The sequence below is a fragment of the Parus major genome, chromosome 4 (genome assembly GCF_001522545.3).
Source record: "Parus major isolate Abel chromosome 4, Parus_major1.1, whole genome shotgun sequence".
Lineage (NCBI taxonomy): Eukaryota > Metazoa > Chordata > Aves > Passeriformes > Paridae > Parus > Parus major.
In genome coordinates this window covers 46,211,825-46,229,569 of record NC_031771.1, presented here as the reverse complement: position 1 = coordinate 46,229,569, position 17,745 = coordinate 46,211,825, and the positions used below count along the sequence as shown (strand labels likewise).

At 38.6% G+C, this 17,745-nt stretch overlaps 1 protein-coding gene across 8 annotated transcripts in view; it reads left to right on the top strand.

Annotated features, from left to right (window-relative positions):
* Positions 1–843: 843 nt before the first annotated feature.
* N4BP2 (NEDD4 binding protein 2) overlaps positions 844–17,745 on the top strand; it is a 35,413-nt gene continuing 18,511 nt past the window's right edge. For 2 of the 8 annotated variants that reach the window (XR_004496860.1, XM_033513429.1), the window contains exons 1-10: positions 844–947; positions 4,470–4,584; positions 4,864–5,035; positions 7,465–7,560; positions 7,670–8,009; positions 9,786–11,016; positions 11,858–11,982; positions 13,138–13,226; positions 14,769–14,845; positions 16,588–16,743. Coding sequence is in view for 7 of the 8 variants with exons in the window: in XM_033513429.1 (XP_033369320.1) it covers positions 7,793–8,009; positions 9,786–11,016; positions 11,858–11,982; positions 13,138–13,226; positions 14,769–14,845; positions 16,588–16,743 (1,895 nt within the window). In the remaining variant the exon portion in view is untranslated. Of the gene's footprint in view, positions 948–1,655; positions 3,859–4,469; positions 4,585–4,863; positions 5,036–5,804; positions 5,887–7,464; positions 7,561–7,669; positions 8,010–9,785; positions 11,017–11,857; positions 11,983–13,137; positions 13,227–14,768; positions 14,846–16,587; positions 16,744–17,745 lie in introns of those variants that run through there. The other 6 variants (XM_015625122.3, XM_015625121.3, XM_019006405.2 and 3 more) reach the window with 6 other exon arrangements.

The window sequence follows — 17,745 nt, the reverse complement described above, 5'->3', positions numbered from 1 at the left end:
TGTTTGTTTCGGTTTTTGTTTGTTTTAAAAATAATTTTATTTTAAGAGCTCTGCCCCTAAAACCCTCTTGCACCTTGTGTATAAACAGGTGTTGATAAATAAATTCAAAACTGTTGTTCACTTAGTTCCTTTCATGGTGACTTCATAGCAGTTCTAATTTAGGCCTAATTATCATCGTCTCAGTCCATCAAGAGAACACCTCTTTTCTTCCATCTCTTCGTAACCTTCCTTGTCCATCTCCATTAAGCGTCCATTTCTTGCTGTCGATAACAAAGCCCTCTCCTCCTATCAGTTGCTTCTCTATTGTGTTGCAGCTCGTAAATTCCACAGCAATCACTGATGCCAGATCCCACCAGACACTCCTCAGCTTCCTAAAATCTCTCATTCTCGTCCGCCGTTTACATGCCATTTCCCCTTCAGTACGAGCCTGCAGATACACGGCATCATTCCAGACTGTGGGACTTACCTCTCCTCATCGTTAAAAATTGCCTAGTGAAACTGGGCAACAGCAGCAGGAACTAAACACTCATGCTTTTTGTTGCAAGAGTGAAAGCTGTCACTGCACGGCTGAGAGATATCACCGTGCTGGCTGTCGGCGATCCCGCGCCGTTCCTGACCCCTCACCCCGTACCGTACGCAGCAGCGAAGCTCTACCCGCCCTCCCACATCAGTTTCCCAGCCGGCTTGCAGGGCGGAGCTGCCCACAGCCCTCAGCCGGCCGGGGCGGGACCGCGGGCCCCGGGCGGGCAGGGGAAGGGGCGGGGGCGGTGCGGCGCCTCCTCCCGGGCTGCGCTTCCCCGGGCGGCCGGGGAGCGGCGCTGTGTCCCCGCGGCGCACGCCCCGCCCGAGCCACCCCTTCCCGCGGCCGCAGCCCCGCGCCCGCCTCCGGCGGCAGCGAGCGAGCCGAGCTGAGCCAAGCCGTGCCGAGCTGAGCCGAGCCGAGCGAGGTAACGGCCGGCGGGGTCTGGCGGCGGAGCCGGGGAGGAGCTTCGCCTCTCCCCCGCTCCCGATAGGGCGCAGAGCTGTTCGCCGCGGTCTCCCGGGGGCGGGAAGCGGGCGGCCCCCGCGACGCGTCCCGTATGGCGGCGGGTCCGGGCGGCCCGTCAACGGCGTCACAGCAGAGGAGTTGCCTGCGGGAGGGAGGGGAGGCGGCGGGGCGGGGGCGGCGCAGCTTGACCGCCCGCCCGCCCGCCCCCCCGCTTGCGGCCGGGCTGTGGTCGCGGGTCGTTGCTGACGAGAAGCGGCCGGGGCACTGTGGTCGCGGGCTGGGGGCGCTGCTCGGGCCTGCTCTCCCCGGGGCCTTCCTGTGGCCTTGGCGCTCCTCGCCGCTGTGATGAGCGCCGTGGTGCCGGCGGCCTGCCCCCTCCGCTCGCGGTGCCTCCTCGCCCGTCACCGAATTGCCCGGCCTTGTGCAGAAATCCCGGCTCCTGCCCCGCCTGCAGCTGTGGCCGCTGAAGGAAGGGTCAGGGCTAGCCAGTCGGTGGAAGGGCTTCGGCCGCCTGACCCGCAGCAAGCGGTGCGGAGTGCTCGTGAACTTCATCTCGTGAAGAATAGAGCCCGCGAGATGAATTTACCCTTTAAAATGAAATCAAAATATTCTAAGTACTCTCAGGGCTTGTTTGTTCTTAACAGTCAAGAGCCGCTGAAACGTGTTTATCGTGAGGTTGGTTGTGATCTCCGTAGCATAGTACTCCTCCGTGCTTTGGATAGCGTTTGCAGTTTCGCTGATCGAATACCGTAAGGTCACTGAAGCTTTGGAGTAGTCAGGCTTCAAAGGCTAGAAAAAAAAGTACACATTTACCAGTACTTTTCTTACTCCTATACTGAAAGACTAAGGACAGTGTGACTGTTAAGAGACATTTAAATGCTATTTTATCCAGTGCCTTGACAAAACTGGACAAAACTTCGTCTTAGTATTGCAGCAGAACCTTACGATAAAAAGTAGAGAATTCCTATAGAACTTAAGCAATAAAAGTTGCTTTACTTTTTACTACTCCAAAAGTAGTAAAAGTTTTAGAGAACTCTAGCTGTGATTTGAAAGCCAAACTCTGAAATATAAATGGAGAAAATTACAGAAAGGCAGAAAAAGTTAAGTATGGTATACGTTTGTAAGGTCGGAAGTTTTAACCCTCGTTCTTCCCAGCACAGTCACGGGGCTTGCACGTATCACATGCTTGCAGCACGTGTTTACAGTCTGGGTTCCTGAACACTGTGTGAAGAACTGGTGAGGGAAATATAACAGCATCAAAACACATCTTAAAATCCTGTATTTTATTTTTCAATAGCCTACTTCATGGGTTTTGTTTTGTTTTAGCTGTGGAGTTGCCCTCTATTTTTTGTTGCTTTGTTTACACTTTTTTTTTTAAAAAAACCTCTTCCTCTGTTGCATTAACATAATGCATTTCATCTGGGGAAGTCACTGATATAGAGGGAACATAAAAATTTTACATTAGGGGCTTTGGGGGATTTTAGGTCTGAGGTGTTGAACAGTCTCTGGTCTTTTACTCCTACCTGTGTACTAGTAAGTAATCTATGCTAAGTGGATGATATAGTCCAAGTACTGTTTCAGGAGTGTTTATACAGCTAAATTCACATGTAGAAGAGCTCCATTAAAAATAATAATCCTTGAATTTTAAGAAGTTAGTCTTAGTTTTTCTCACAGAAGCTCTGCTACTATGAAAATGCCACACTATAAAATGGGATTTTTGTGGATAAAATGGGATTCCTAGGGCATTAATTAGCTGTCAGATATACTGCCTGTCAGAATTGAGTAAGGCTGAGTTTTGAATAGTCTCTGTGAGCATGGTGTGGGTAAGTTGCAGCTGCAGGACTGCTGGAGTTCTCTTCCTTCTTTCGAATGCCTCTCTGTGATTTGTAGTGTGGAGTTGGAATAAAATCTTAAGCAGTGTCAGGTGTGGAATTGCAGAAGCACCAACATTACCACAAGATTCATTTTTCTTTCAGCCTGCAACATCACTTTGGAGACTGGGCATAGGTCACAGTAACACAGCTGGGCTGTGTAGAGTCTGTACTGGGGACAGCCCAGGTAGGCCAAGAGCTCTGCATCCTGGAAGGCTTATTTTTTGCAGCGGCTTCAAAAGTATCTGGCTCAGGCCAGACTTAAAAATCACCAAAGTGGAAAAAAATTCTAAAAGAACAGATTGCATAAAGGAAGTGTATCCAAGTTAGTTAGGAATGAGACCTATTTGTCAGTGTCTTGGGCTTTGACAGAACTTGATATGAAAAAGGAGGACCTTCATTAAAACTGTTGAGCAGGACCTTGGAACGACCAATGGGAATAACACAGAGTGGAGGAAAGAAAGTGTAGAAAATATCTTCGAAGTGTTTTCAGAAGAACTGTCTTTATCTGGGTGTAGATTTTATGTGTGTGTGTATATAATTTATATGATACGATATTTTCACATTCAGTAACAAAGTGGCCTGTTCCATTGCTGACTGCTGGAAGAAATGGAAGACTGCAAAAGGCTCCCAAACCATCTCCTTTGCTACTCCTGCACTTACTGAGAAAAATCTGCTGGAAGGCATTTCCTGTTTTTTTCTCTCCTTTTTTACCTTCAGGTTTTTCAAGGGGGAACTCAAATATTGTCCAAAAAAAGAAAAGCTTCTTATTTTATAAATACTAGAAAGTAAACTGAATTTGTGGCAGTTTGTTTTTCATTGGTCGCTTTTCATCTTTTGCATGTATTTAAATACTTAATTGATTTCCTCCTTTCAGCAAACCTCAAAGAACAAATGAACAAATGTGGAAATAACCTTTGTTGAAAGGTTGTTCTCTAAAATCATTGAATGGCTTTTCATCTTTTCCTGGTATGGTTTTTCTGAAGCTGCTTTGTTGAGGTGAATAACTTTCTGTGTCTGCAGTGTGCTCTTTATTTTGTAAATTTGCATTCTCATTATCAAGTTTTTGCTTAGGTGACGTGCTTTGTGTGTTTTGATAGCAGTTTTTAATTCTTTGGAGCAGGGAATGAGGTTAGATGTAAAATGTGAGATGGGTATCTCCGTTTCTTGTGAAGAGTATTTAGGCCATCAATTTGTCATGTTAGGACTGTGACAGAATAGCTGCTCCAAACTTTTTACCTAATTTAGGTGTATATGTTCAGTTTGGTTTTGGTGGTTTTTTTTGTGTGTTTGAGGGTTTTTTGTTGTTGTTTATTCTTTAATAATTGCTAAAAAATAATGTTTATTTTATTTTGTTTGGTGGTTTTATTGCTGTTTGGGTTTTTTTTTTAAATGTTTGTTTGGAAGCACAAGACTTGCAGAGAGTAAGCTCTAGGCTGATATGTACACTGAAATTAAGTCAGGCTCTGAGTAGACCTAACATCTTTGGTATTTACACAATGGATTAGGAGTTGGCAGAAACTTTGATGAGCCAAAGTGCTGTTCTTTACCATCAGTAGGACTTTACAAATAAGCTGTGTAAGTAACATAATCTTATTTTGATGTGCCAGGTTTTATTTGCCTAATTTCCCACATGATGGAATGAATCTAGTCTTCACCGGCACGGATATGTAGACATTTTCAAGATGGTTAAGAGCTGTGGCGAAGAACCAAGTGAAATGGCAAGTGAGGAAACTTATATTTATTTCTAACTGATTTTTTTGTTATTTCTTTTCCTGATGTAAATCATCTTTTTTAGATAAGAAGTCATCTAAAAACTAGAATCAGGTAGATGTTCTTATCCTTAGGAAAATTTAAGAGTTGAGCTCAGCTTGACATGTTGGATACTTATTAAGATATTAGCTGTGCTTAATCAGAGCTATTAAGTGTATTGCTCAGTGTTAAAACTGCTTAAAGTGAGCAAACTACAAATTTTAATTTGAATTCTGATTATTCCTTTGTCAGGAAGAAGCAGATACTTCTGCTGACATCTGATTTGTATGTTAGAAAGATGGTTTCCTGACAGAAGAGTGCATTATTGTTTTTAACAGCAGATCTTTATTAAATGTGCCGTCAGTGGTGGTTTTGGAAAGATGAGAAAGGACCCACTGTGGGGCAACTCATTGAAGCTAAAGATGTAAGTTCTGTGCCATTGCTATTTTATATGTATTACAGATAGTGATTTTTTTTCCCAGCTTATAAGTATATATGTGTGTATGCTTATATGTTTGTTTTTTTTTAAAAACGTCCAAAAGTTTGCATGGACATTACATGATAAATATTTTATATAGTTTGAAATTAAGAAATTGTTGAAAAACCCTAAAAGCAAACCAAACTAAAAACTTACCACCATGACCCAATCAAAACCAAACCAACCTCTTTTATATATATGGAGTGAGATACCTTAAAGTATTCAGAGAAATTTAAAAATGTATACAAATTGGGGAACTTGGTTCATATTGTTTGTGTTGTGTCAAGGCTAGAGACTTCATCTGTCCTTAAAAAATGAAGAGAAGTAATACTGATAAATTATTTGCCATTTGAACTTGGTCACAGTTAAACCATAAGTGTCTTATGCTGCTTAATGCTTTTAGTAAACATTCAGTAGTGGTTAGAATACTTCTCTGGTCTGTTTGCTTAAAAAATAAGGTCTTACAATGACTTTGAAATACTATATTTACTGCTGATGGTTTCCTAATGCAATCTCCTTGATTTAAAGAGTTTAGTGAATATTTTTGGTATCAACTATAACTCAATTAGAAATTAGTTTATTACTTTTCTTCCTCTATTCTGTGTGTTCTGCCTGCTCTTGAATACTACCTGTTTGCGTCTTTTCCTATACTTGAGATGTTATGTGTAACAGGACTTGCAATCAAAGCATGTTTTTCAGCAGCATGTCCTTACAGGATTGATCATGATAAACGATTCAAACACTAACAACACTTGAAGTGTTCTGCTTAAAGTCTATTGCTTCACAGTAATGTCAAGGTGCGTGAATAACTTTCTCCCTTGCAGGATCTTTCCTTTGTCATGGAACCTCTTTTAGTGAGGAACAATCACATTTTTTTAGCACTGTTAATGTTGTTTAAGTTAGTTTTCTACTGGTTAGAGTTTGACTCAATTAGATACAGAAGTTTGAAAAAGAAGACCGGCTGTACCTTTTTTTTTTTAATTGTTGAATACTTCTTCATGACAGTAAAGAATGGTGTAAGGATGGTTAATCAGAGAGGGGAACAAAAAAAACGTGTTACGAAAAAAACAGCTGCAATTGTCCTGGCTCAGTCTGGCCAACTAGCATTTTTCACTATGATTTCTCCTTTATTTTTGGAAGTCTGCTTCTTCCTTTTCCTGTGTATTGTATTCCTTGTCATGCATTTCAGACTTCCTTGACCTTGTTATTGTTTCAGACATCCGTCTTAATTGTCTGTCTAAAGTCCATATACACATGATAGAAACTCCTGGGATCCTAGAGTTGTCTGTTTTGCTTTCATAAATATCTATGACTTTAACATTCTTCTAAATGTTCAGTCTCTTGATTGTTGGAAGAGATTCACAGAGGATCATGGAGAATTGCTGTTTGAATCCACATTAATCTGGCGTTGTTTGTGTGTCAGTGATCCAGGGAGAGAAGGACTAAGGGAAATGGAAGTGCTACCATTGATTTATCTGCATATGTTGAATTGATCATCACTGACAAAATACCTGTCTTACATAAAAACCGGTATTTTATGGCCTACTCAGTAATTGTTATTGGTAAATAGTGACACTTTGCTGTAATTAACTTCACATTTCTTAGCCTTTCTAAGGTTTGCTAGTCTTCTGAATAATTATTTGTGAAAAGTATAAATTAGTTTATTATGATCATCACAAGAACTCAACAGAGCTTTGATACTGATGTAACGAAAAAAAGGAGGCCATGCCTTACTCCGTGCTTGTATTTCAATTAATAAGTGCTTTCCTTTTCTATACAAGATTAATGCAGTAATTGCAGTTATTATAGATGCTGTAATGTTTTAACTGGATATGTTCAAAGGCTTTATGGCAGAAGTGGGGTGGGGGATGGACAGAAGCCTCTTCTTGCATTATGGTTTGTACAGTTGTGAAATGTTTTTAACTATTAAAAAAAACTCCACACAAGCTGAGGCACTTCTGGATGTCACTTGGTTCAACCTAGCAATCAAATTAAGCAGGAGTGCCTGGAGCACATAACCTGAGCCCTGAAAGAGCCTGGTTCAAGCAGGGAAGATTGGTCAGGTTTTGAGAATATGTGGGGTTGCAGACTCCACAACCTCTCTGCCAGTGTTTGATCACTGAAGAACTTAATGTTTATTCATAAAATATCATGGGTAGGGGAAGTCATGAAAGACTTTTGAAAGATTGGTAACATCTGTTGTCTTCCAGTACTTTGGTAAGAGGAGTAGTTTCTGAATATTAACAGAATGTAGATGTTCCATAATGTTAACTGGTCCTCAGTAGCAGAGGAATATTTGTGAACTGACTGCTTAGCATTGCAAACTTTTTCTGGATTTCTCTTTTAAACTACATTTTATTTATTCTCTCTTCCAGATGCAGATTCAGTGTCTAGTTAACTGGAAGATATGGCTGCTCTAGCTGTCAGCCACTTGAAAAGAAGAAAGGCAGACATCTAGAAAATGCTTTCCTGTATGCTTATGTATTTTTTTTATCTTTTAGCTATTTAAATAGAAGACATGAAAACATGATTGTCTATTTTATTAAAATTTTTCTGATTTGATTTTTTTTTTAATTCCAGGTTTGCAGTTTCTGTTTGATCTATCCCAGTTAGGAGAGCTTTTTTGGTGATTTTTAAGCTTGGTGCTGTCAGCCCCATGTGAACAAACCAGAACAAAAAGCACTCTGGGTATTAGAAAACAAAATGCCACGAAAGAGGAAAACTGGTGGGAGCCCTTCTCAGAAGAATGGCAATTCTGACAGAACTGTTGGTGCTGTATCCCAGGGGGACCCAAGCCACTTAGTGGCACAAGCAATGCATTATGTCAGTAAGGAAGAGCTCTTCAACAGCACGTCAGAGATGTTTTCTGACCTAGATCCTAGTGTGGTTTATATGGTTCTGTCTGAATGTGATTTTAAAGGTAAATAATGTACAACTGACATTACAGTTTTGTTTCAGCAGACTGCTCTTAACCAGTGCAACTCCAGAAAGTTGGTGTAGGTGTTACAATCATATTTGTGAGTTTATTAATAAGTAGGTGAGTTAATAATATTTTGAAATTTTACAACCATATAAGATTCTCAAAGTTTAACAATGTTTCTGTGAGGCAGGTAAATGGAACAGTGTACTCCATAAATGGAGGTACTGTTTAGAGTGGATTGTTCCGTGACACACAGCAGGCAGTGGTGGAGTTGTGAGGAAAATCTGGTTTTTCTAATTAGTTTCTGTGCCATATCTGCAAGATGCCTAAACTGTTTCTGCAGGAGGGGTATTTTATGTTCTAGATCAGTTTTTTTGATGGTATGCCATGTGTGGTCATGGCAGCATTTGCTTTTCCTTACATACTTGAACTGAGCTTTTGTCGTACATGTATTTTGCATTGTCATCTTGTCATGTTCATGGAGGATTAGTTTCTGCAGGATGAATTCTATTTGCTGTGTTTAGTTCTCTGCAGCCTTGCTGTAGCTAAAGCAAGGAGCTACTTTCCCTGCATTCTGCTGACCTACCCAACTCTCCCGGCAGACTGTTCTCACACTTATGCCCAGTCCCTCCTGATCTTTTGTGGTTTTAAAATTCCTCTATATGCAAGATCATTTGCTTATGATAAAAAGTACTGCATGAGGAGTTGGATAGTGATGTCTGAGTAGTTACTTATTAGGGGAATAAGCCATATATGGAGCATTTTAATCAATTTGTGTTCTATGATTAGATGTGATTAACTGAGATTATTTTAATAATGTGTACAAAGAAAACAGATTTTGGCATTTTTTTATATGTATGAAAGCTAGGTAACCATTAAGAACAAATATGAGAGTGCTGTTAAAATTGTTAATTTTAAAATTGAATTTTATGGAATTAGTGATTCATGCTTCGAGCTCTTAGTAAGATTCACCTTTATCATAGTAACAGTTTTATCTAAAGCATATTGGAGAATTCAGTAAACATGTAGAGTATAGCCTTGTCCTGTTAACAGTGGTTTAAAAATAGAAATATTTGAGTGCTAAAAAGTTGTTTTCATGCAGTAGAGAAGCTGGAAGGGTGACAAAGATTTTGTTTAATGAGTGCAGACAGAGTCATACTTAAATGAGCTTAAAGTTTTTGCTACACTGTCTTTCAGGAAAACGGAAGCTTAGCTTTAGGGCTCAGATGATGTTTGTGCCTACTTTTCATTTTGTTCATGTTGATCACTGGCACCCTCTGCTCCATTAACTGGCTTTACAAAGAATTAAAGCAGATACTGGATTTTTCAGGCTATATTAGATTGGACATTTGAAAGTGGGCCATAGTGAACATACTTTGCATGCTTCTATCTCTTTCATAATTTGTAAGTTTTTAGTTCATTTAGTTCATTTAGTTCATTTTACACTATTACAGCTATATGTATCTATTTAAACATCCTGTTCTGATATTTTTTTCCAATTAAAAGTAGTAATTTTTAGACAGCATTTCCTTAGTAATTCTAAAATTTATTAGGTTGTAATTTTTCGGTATGCCTGTATTGAGTTTTGCCTTTACTTCCAATGAGAAATGGATCAAGTGAATTTCAGTAGCTATGTTTAAAGGTGAATTGGTGAACCATCTTTTGGTTGTTTCTTTAGTTGTAATAAATGCTTCTTCAAGTTACAAAAAATTGAATGCTCATCAGTTTGGGTTTGTTCAGCTGACCATGCTTTATTCTGTTTATCTTACCCAACAGTAGAAAATGCTATGGATCATCTTCTAGAGCTGTCCACCCATGCCAAAGGAGTAGCATCTCCAAAAACCTTGGGTTTTGATTTAGCAGCATCATCATTACCTCTTGTTAATCAGCAAAGATCTATTGCAAATGAAAGAATGGGGGAAGGTACTGCAGCACATAGTTATTGTGAAGCAGCATTAGAAAAGGTCCTGTCACCTGGTGTGCAGCTGACTGGAGAACTGGATTCCTTACTAGAAACTACCTTCCAGAGTTACAGCTTGGGTGAAGAAATGCCTGATTCTGCAAATGGCCAAATAGTACATGAGCACCCTGTGGAACACGATGGTTTTACTGAATTTTCTGAATGGGAAAAATCTGATTCAGTTTGCAATGTCCTACTGTTTCCACAGCAAGCAGAGACAAATAATGAGGTTTTAGAAAACTTCTGCTGTTCCCAGCCACCAGTGAGTCAGCTGAGCATCCAGACAAGCTCACCATCTGCATCAGACAGTTTTGCTCAGATACTGGAAGATTCTGATTTGTTGGAAGTACGTGTTCAACATGACGTGGATTCAGAAGTACATAAACTATCAAATGGAGAAATATTGTGTGAAAATTCTGATCAGACACAAGATACTGTTTTGGATCAAAGTAGTGTGACTCCTGCTTCTTGTGGGTCCTCCCAAAAACCTGTGGAACATGGAGTAGCTGTTACTGGAGATCCTGATTCAAGGTGCCTGGAACAAGATGAAGATGCAGTGACTGCCTTAAGCAGCTACCAGAGTGCTTCTCTTTCAGAGGCGTGTGTCTCGCCTGAAACATCCAGTTTCAAAACACAAAAATCTGCAGATATTCAGCAGACTCAGCAGGGTTATAACTTAAATTTTTCTACACCATCAGGTCAATCTCAACAACACTGGAATCTTATGGCTCCCGTGTTTTATCCCTCCAGTGGAAGTCACAGCTTTGTAATTCCTGTGGCTGCCAGTCCAGGGCAGTGGGGACCTGTTTCTGACTGTAGAACTTCGGAAAAAGGACTTTTTCTTTCCTCCCCAGTTGTTTCAAATGCCTGGGATGGCAACCCTTCTCTGAAGGTATGGGGAAGTCAAGATAGAAACTCAAAATTGAACCTCTCGCAAGCACAGCAACCACGTGTTTGTCACATGATGAAAAAAAAGATGCAACTTATAGGTCAAGTACTTGTTCTTCTCAGAGGTGTTCCAGGATCAGGAAAATCATATTTGGCAAGGTAGAGCATTTATATTGTGAGTTTCTAAAAAAAATTGCTTAATCTTGTACAGGACTTGGCACAGGAAGAGACAATTTTCTGACACTTGTAAATAGTTATGCGTAAACACTAATTGTCAGCTACACAGTACACGCAGTGTGATGGGTAATAATAATTGCTGAGAACAGAGTTGCTTGTAGGTCCTTTCTTAGTGGAAATTGAAATAGGAATGATGAGCTTTAACTTTTATCACTAAAAAAAGGGGTTTGTCAGCAGAGCATCATTGCTGTAGTGTTAGGTACAACTAGTCAACCCAGGACAGGTCTGCTGTATTCTTTGAATCCCAGTTTATTTAGAGTGTTTTCTTCAAATAGCATTGATGGAAATATGCCAGCTCTTTCCAGGCAGAGACTCCCCTTTAACTGTGTGACTTTTTCTGTATGAGTACTATATGTGAAGCTTCTTGGGAGGAATTTTTGATTTCTTATGCTCTAAAAGCCTAGATTGAATTTAGACTCCTTTTGACTGACACCTGAAGAATTTGATACAATTAAGACAGAATATTTGTCAGTGTGAAAGTATGTCACTTCACGTAGATGGAAAAATACCTCCCTTGTTATTTTGAAATGAGAGACTTGTAGGGAAACGATATCAGCTCTCTCCCCTAGATAATCCTCAGCCTTTGGGAAAAACAAAGGAGGGAAATTGTTATAGATCATACTTGCTTGGAGGTTGATTTTTTTTTTTCCTCTTACCTACATTTGCTGCTTCCATTCCAAATAACTTTGGTTTTGTGCAAGAGACTAAAAAAAAGTCTGGGAGGACAAGGGGAAAAAGCTGTTTATATCTTGATCTTTCACAGGAATTTGCTTGAGGATAACCCTGATGGAATCATTCTTAGTACTGATGATTACTTTTACAAACATGGACAATACCATTATGATCCTGATTGCTTAGGGGAAGCACATGACTGGAACAGGAAACGAGGTGAGATATAAATAAGGGATTAGCTTGCTCATTTACAGTTCAGTGCTTTAAAAATCTGCTTGGCTTGTTAGGTGACAAGTATTTATCCCATCATAGAAGTATTTTTTAATATGTGTGGAAAAAGAACATGAGCACAAACTTGGAAGTCATCTGTTCATTGTGTGTTTTGCAATTAGAAATGGCAGTGTCTTTGTCAAAAGTGTGTTCTGTCCTCAGGTTTTATCATGGTATGTGTTTTGTGTAGTGTCCCATTTCCAAAGTTGTTAACTATACCATCTCCCAGAAATGTTTCTTCTGGGATGATCCATAATATGCATATGCAGTAAGTAATGAGGATACAAATAACATAAAAATATCTTCCTGCTCTTAGTTATCTTTTATGTTGTACACAAAATTGTTGTCAAATTTCAACCAAATCATAAGGGCAAGACAGAATATATTATTTTTTCTTTTTTTCATAATTGGGTAGGGTTTTTTTGACAGCATCCTGTACTAAACTTACCATAGAACAATTATTTTTAAGCTTTTACTTGCTAAATTTGAGTCATGGTCCCTTTTCTGCTGTCAAATTTCTACTAGTGGAGAAACAAATTAATGAATGTGGGATTCAACAAGAACTGTGATTGTTCAGACACATTGTAACATGGCTACAGAAACATGGTACTGTGTCTCAAAGTTAGTGGTTCTATACATTTCATTACTATGTATTTAAATTGCAATAATTCTTTTGGTTTTTCGTATTTTATACAGTTTACAGAGTGGACTAATCTTAAGACTGTTATAAAGCCAAGAATTTTGTATGCAACAAAGAAATCCACTTTAAGGTGATCATGTAGTTTTTTAGTTTAATTTACTGATTGATAAGTCATCTTGGTGCATTTTCCATCTGCATTTTCATTCCTTGGTTATCATACAAGTTAATTCAAAAGCTGATGCCATATCTCAGTAGCTTTACATGTGAGGGGGGGATTTTTGAAATAGAGGGCCCTGAAACAGATCAAGCTATGGCAAGAGTTCTTTACACAGTGGTTAATCATTATGGATTATCTCTGTAAAAATATAACAAATTTCGAGAGAAAGAGTATTAATATTATGTTCATCCTATTGTAATGAAATTAACTGTATTGCATTGTTTTGTACATGTGTATCTTTCAGCCAAAGAAGCGTTTGAAATGAGAATCTCTCCTATAATAATTGACAACACAAACATACAAGCATGGGAGATGAAGCCTTATGTTGCTTTGGTTAGTATTAAAATTTGACCAATGTGAAAAAAGATTATTGACTATCATGGCAACAACATATGTTGTTTTAAAATGGGAGTATCTTTCTCAGTCTAGCTGCTATTCTACAAGGAAGTCTGGAGTAAAAAAAAAAGTGTTGCATGGTATCATATTGCCCCTGTGTCATGTTGTGTTATGTGACTCAGTGTCAAGTGTCATGTGGTATATGAGCATTAACCTGACCTAGATACCAGAAGCCAAAGCCAAGTACTTTGTTCTTGGGGCCAAAGACAAATGTTATTGAAGATACTGAATTTTGTTCCTCTTTTATATGATCAGTAAAATTAGAAGCTACTTTAAAAATGTAATCAGCACTAACAAATGAGTGATGTGTGATGCTCTGTACAACTTGAAAACTCAGTTTCATCCTAAATATGATGTAGAGGCAGATACCAGTTGGAGTTACCAAATATTGCTAGATTGCTTGAAGTTATGCAGATTTACTTTTTTTTATTGTTTTAATACTTTTTGTTGAAGTGATCCTACCGTTTCACTTAGTTTCTAAATGGGCATCAGCACTTTTAGAGTCTAGAGCTTATTTTGCTATTGATCATTGACCATATTGGTTGGTCGTTAGAACAGCATTATTTTATGAAATTGGTTCTGATTAACTGAAATAATACATTGCAAAAAAGTATTATGATGCAGATCTGGGTTTTCTCCTTGCCTGTTACCGAAACACAGCAGAATGTAGTACATAATTGACAGCTTTTGAGCAGATACCCTACATATACTGCATGTGCTAATGGATTAATGAACAGTGAGACTTTAACACAGATAATTTTTGTTAATAAAATGTTTATTTTATTATCCTTGCATTTATGAATTTGTTAATCTGACATTTGTCAGATTAGCAGTTCTTTTGTAAGTTATGTCTTTCATTTTGCTGTATACTGAAATCAGGATGCAACAAAAGTTCTTCCAGAAGTGCAGTGATAAGGATTTTTTCTGAAAACAGGAATGGGGAGAAACAACACGGTACTTGCAGTGTTTCTCCTGATTAGAGTTGAGGCTCCTTTTCTGTCATGGTGAAACTGGACTATATAAGAACCATTTACTTGTAGCTTGGTCTAGTTTCCCATGTGGTTGGAAGGCTGTCCACAATAGCTGAGCTAATGTAACTGAACTGCTTGTTTTGGAGCTGGTTCACATCTGGTCAGCTCTGAATGTAAGCTATGTGCTTTCCTTTATCTTGGAGAGGCTGTATAGACATGTGTATATTGTATCTGGAAAGAGGAGATGTTTTGCAGTATTGTCTCAGAGAAGACACATCATGTCACACATTTAATTTTATTGTAAGAGGTACATATACAGTTTTAAAAAATCTCAGTTTATATAAGCCAAAGTGCAACACTGGAAAAAAAGCATTATTCCAAATGTTTAATAAGTATCAAAAATACAAAAAACAGCTTTGAGGAAGCAAGATATGCATATAGTATGCTTTGACATAGAAATAAGAAATGGGTGATGTGGCATGTTCTGTTTTATATCTCTTTTATTCAGGCTCAGCAGTTCAAATACAAAGTAATGTTCCGAGAACCAGACACTTGGTGGAAGTTTAAACCAAAAGAACTTGAAAGGTAAGAATGTAAAGGAAAATGACATGCTAGAGAGTAGAAGCTATGATTTTTAAAAAGGTATTGCTTTTTTAAACGGTACAATGGCTAGTGAAATAGCAAGGTATCTGTCAAAATTTTTGTGATAAGTTGCTTTTTAATGATATTTTGTGGACTTATGTATGTATGTATTATGAGATCTTTTGCCACTTCAGTTATATGTAAAAGGAACTGTTAGCAATAGCCACTGTGATGTTTTCATTATTAAAGTTCTTTATGTGTAAGGTATAGTGACTATTCCTTTGGGTTACTGAGGTTGCAAAAATTACATCACGTTGGGGCTGTTCTTGCATCCTGGTCTGTTGCTTTAGTTGAGGTGTTTCTGCTGTCATGGAATTTTGGGCAGTCAGCACCTTGTGGCCTAAGAGGGACAAACCTCTGTGCATCATCATTATTGCTTACCTCTCCTTAGCAGGACCTTCTATTACTTAGGGCTGAAATTGTCAAGATATAAATGCTATGTAAATGAATAATAAAACACAGAAAAACATGAGAAAATTGGCTAGATGCCAGGTTCAAATGTTATGATCAGTGTGCAGAGTGAAGGCTTATGTCCCTCTGGGGAGAGATTGCAGCTCTTTAATGTCCTTTTAAAGACTTGGATGTCCATCAGTGACTTGGATGCTGGAACAGAGTGCACTCTTAGCAAATTACAGGTGATATGGAACTGAACAAGAGTAGTTTATTCAACCTTAAGCAGAGATCATTGAAGAAGAACCACATTGTTATAATCAGCTACCTTTTGAAAGGTTATAGAGAAGACTAAAAATAATTGTGCAAGGATAGGACAAACCAAATATCATCAAGTTGGAACTTTTGATTACATAAAAGAAAAAAGCTCAATGTTTACTTAAAATTGGTTAGGTACTGAAAGAGTTTGCCCAGAGAGTTTGTAGACTTTCAGTCATTTCAGGTATTCAAAATCACAAAAAAAGCTCTGGGCAACCTGATGTAACTGTACTTCCTCTGAGTAGGAGACTGAAGTTTGGGACTTCAGAGGTCCCTTCCCTTCCTTGTAGTTTTATAATATCTGTTGTCATCTGAATTTGCATTAGCTTAAGGTTGACTGCTTTTTAAGTGAGGTATGGTAGATTATTTTCCTTTTTAAAATAAAAGTTAAGCCTTTTCTTCTGTATTTTCAATTTATCTTTTACTATCCTTGGCAAGATTCACTTGTTTTAGGTGGAACTGCAGCAGAACACAGTGCTAGTTGGTACTTTAGGTAGTGAAACTTTCTGGCCAAAAGGTGACCAAAATAATAGGTGAATAGGTTTTCTTCAAGGCTCAACGAGTTTTGAGTTAAGGAAAACCAAAGTAAAAAAAACTGAATTAAGAAGTCTTCTGTACTCAGTTTGAGATCCTGCATCCTTGTCAGGATCTGTTATAGTGTGTTTTTTAAACTTACTTGAAGAAGATGCATTATTAGTACAGTTTTAGCATTTTAGTATTATGTAAAGTATCCAGTTGCAGTACAGGGAGACCAGAGGGGGTGGAGAAGTGGAGCAGCAATTTGTCTGATGTGTCCTGTTAGCAACACCTTAGTACACTGTTACAGAAAGAATTGCTGTCTCACAGCTTTTAATCTGTCCCTGAATTCTTTGGTTAGTCTTACTGTAAATTTTATTAAATTATTATTAAACTATTCTCTTTTGTCATTGTAGTACACAAATATGAAATGTCTTTTTTGGTTTGTTTTCAATTCATAGGAGAAACATTCATGGTGTATCTAAAGAAAAGATTAAAAGAATGTTGGAACGTTATGAACGCTGCCTTACTGTAAGATCAATATTGGATTCTTCAGTTCCAGACAAATCAGAAGCTGCTGGTTGGAGTGAAGATTCTTGTCAGGAGGAAAGCCAGAGGTTAGATTCTTTCATTAGCTTTGTAGCATTAAATAAAAGGCTAAAAATGTAGCCTTTTAGTGTCTTACCAACAAAACCAGGGAAATAGTGTCGAACAGTGAATGCATTAAAAAAGACAGTTAACTAACAAAAAAATCCCTACATGGTTTTCTTAATTTTTAAGAATTTCAGGATTTTACGAAATGAGCAGTCAAGGGATCTAGTCAACTTTCCAATGCTTTTTGAAAGCCTCCCATTACAGCTGTGTTACTTTTCAAGAAGCCAGTCTTGACTGACTTTCTGTTATCGTAGAAATGTGTTGTTGGATGTATGCTGTAGATACAAAGCACTATCTATAAATTGTTTTTTAGAAGAATGTAGTCCCAAATAAGAGCAAATCATGATTTCCAAGTTTGTGTGTTGATATTAGATTATGTCTTTGTGGTAGAAGGTGGATTCTTTGTGCAGTAGTGACAGGTTACCTACTTGCTCTTCAAGTGTACTCAATTTAAATTTGCCTAGGTTTCTGTTGGCTGCATCCACAGCTGTTCTGTTAACTGTTCCAGTTACCAGTCTGGATTGTGCTGTGTAGTGCATTGCCCAGTGTCGTGGCTCAGGAGTGGCACTCCCCAGTTCAGTGCCCCTACTGAGACTCCCAAGCCGTGCACTGCTCGTTTGTTCCCCCTTCCTCTTCCCGTGCGTTCTCCAGCAATGAAGTGAGGTGGTATAGAATAACCTTTGTGTTCTGGCCAAAACTAGGACACATAGGAAATCAAATTTTATTTCAGTTATTATTTCACTTGGGTTTTGCATGTGTGATGTATTTGAAATGATAATTAATGGAATGTAGTTGATTGTGAAAAATGGTTTGACAAGAAAAGGCACATTCTCTCCTAGTTCATGTCTAGACTGTCTTTAGCATTAAGCCAACAGGAGAGAGCAACAGTCATTAGATAAAAGTATGTTTACCAGACTTACTGATCTGAATGAGGAAATGTCTGGCAGCAAAGTGCTTTGATACAA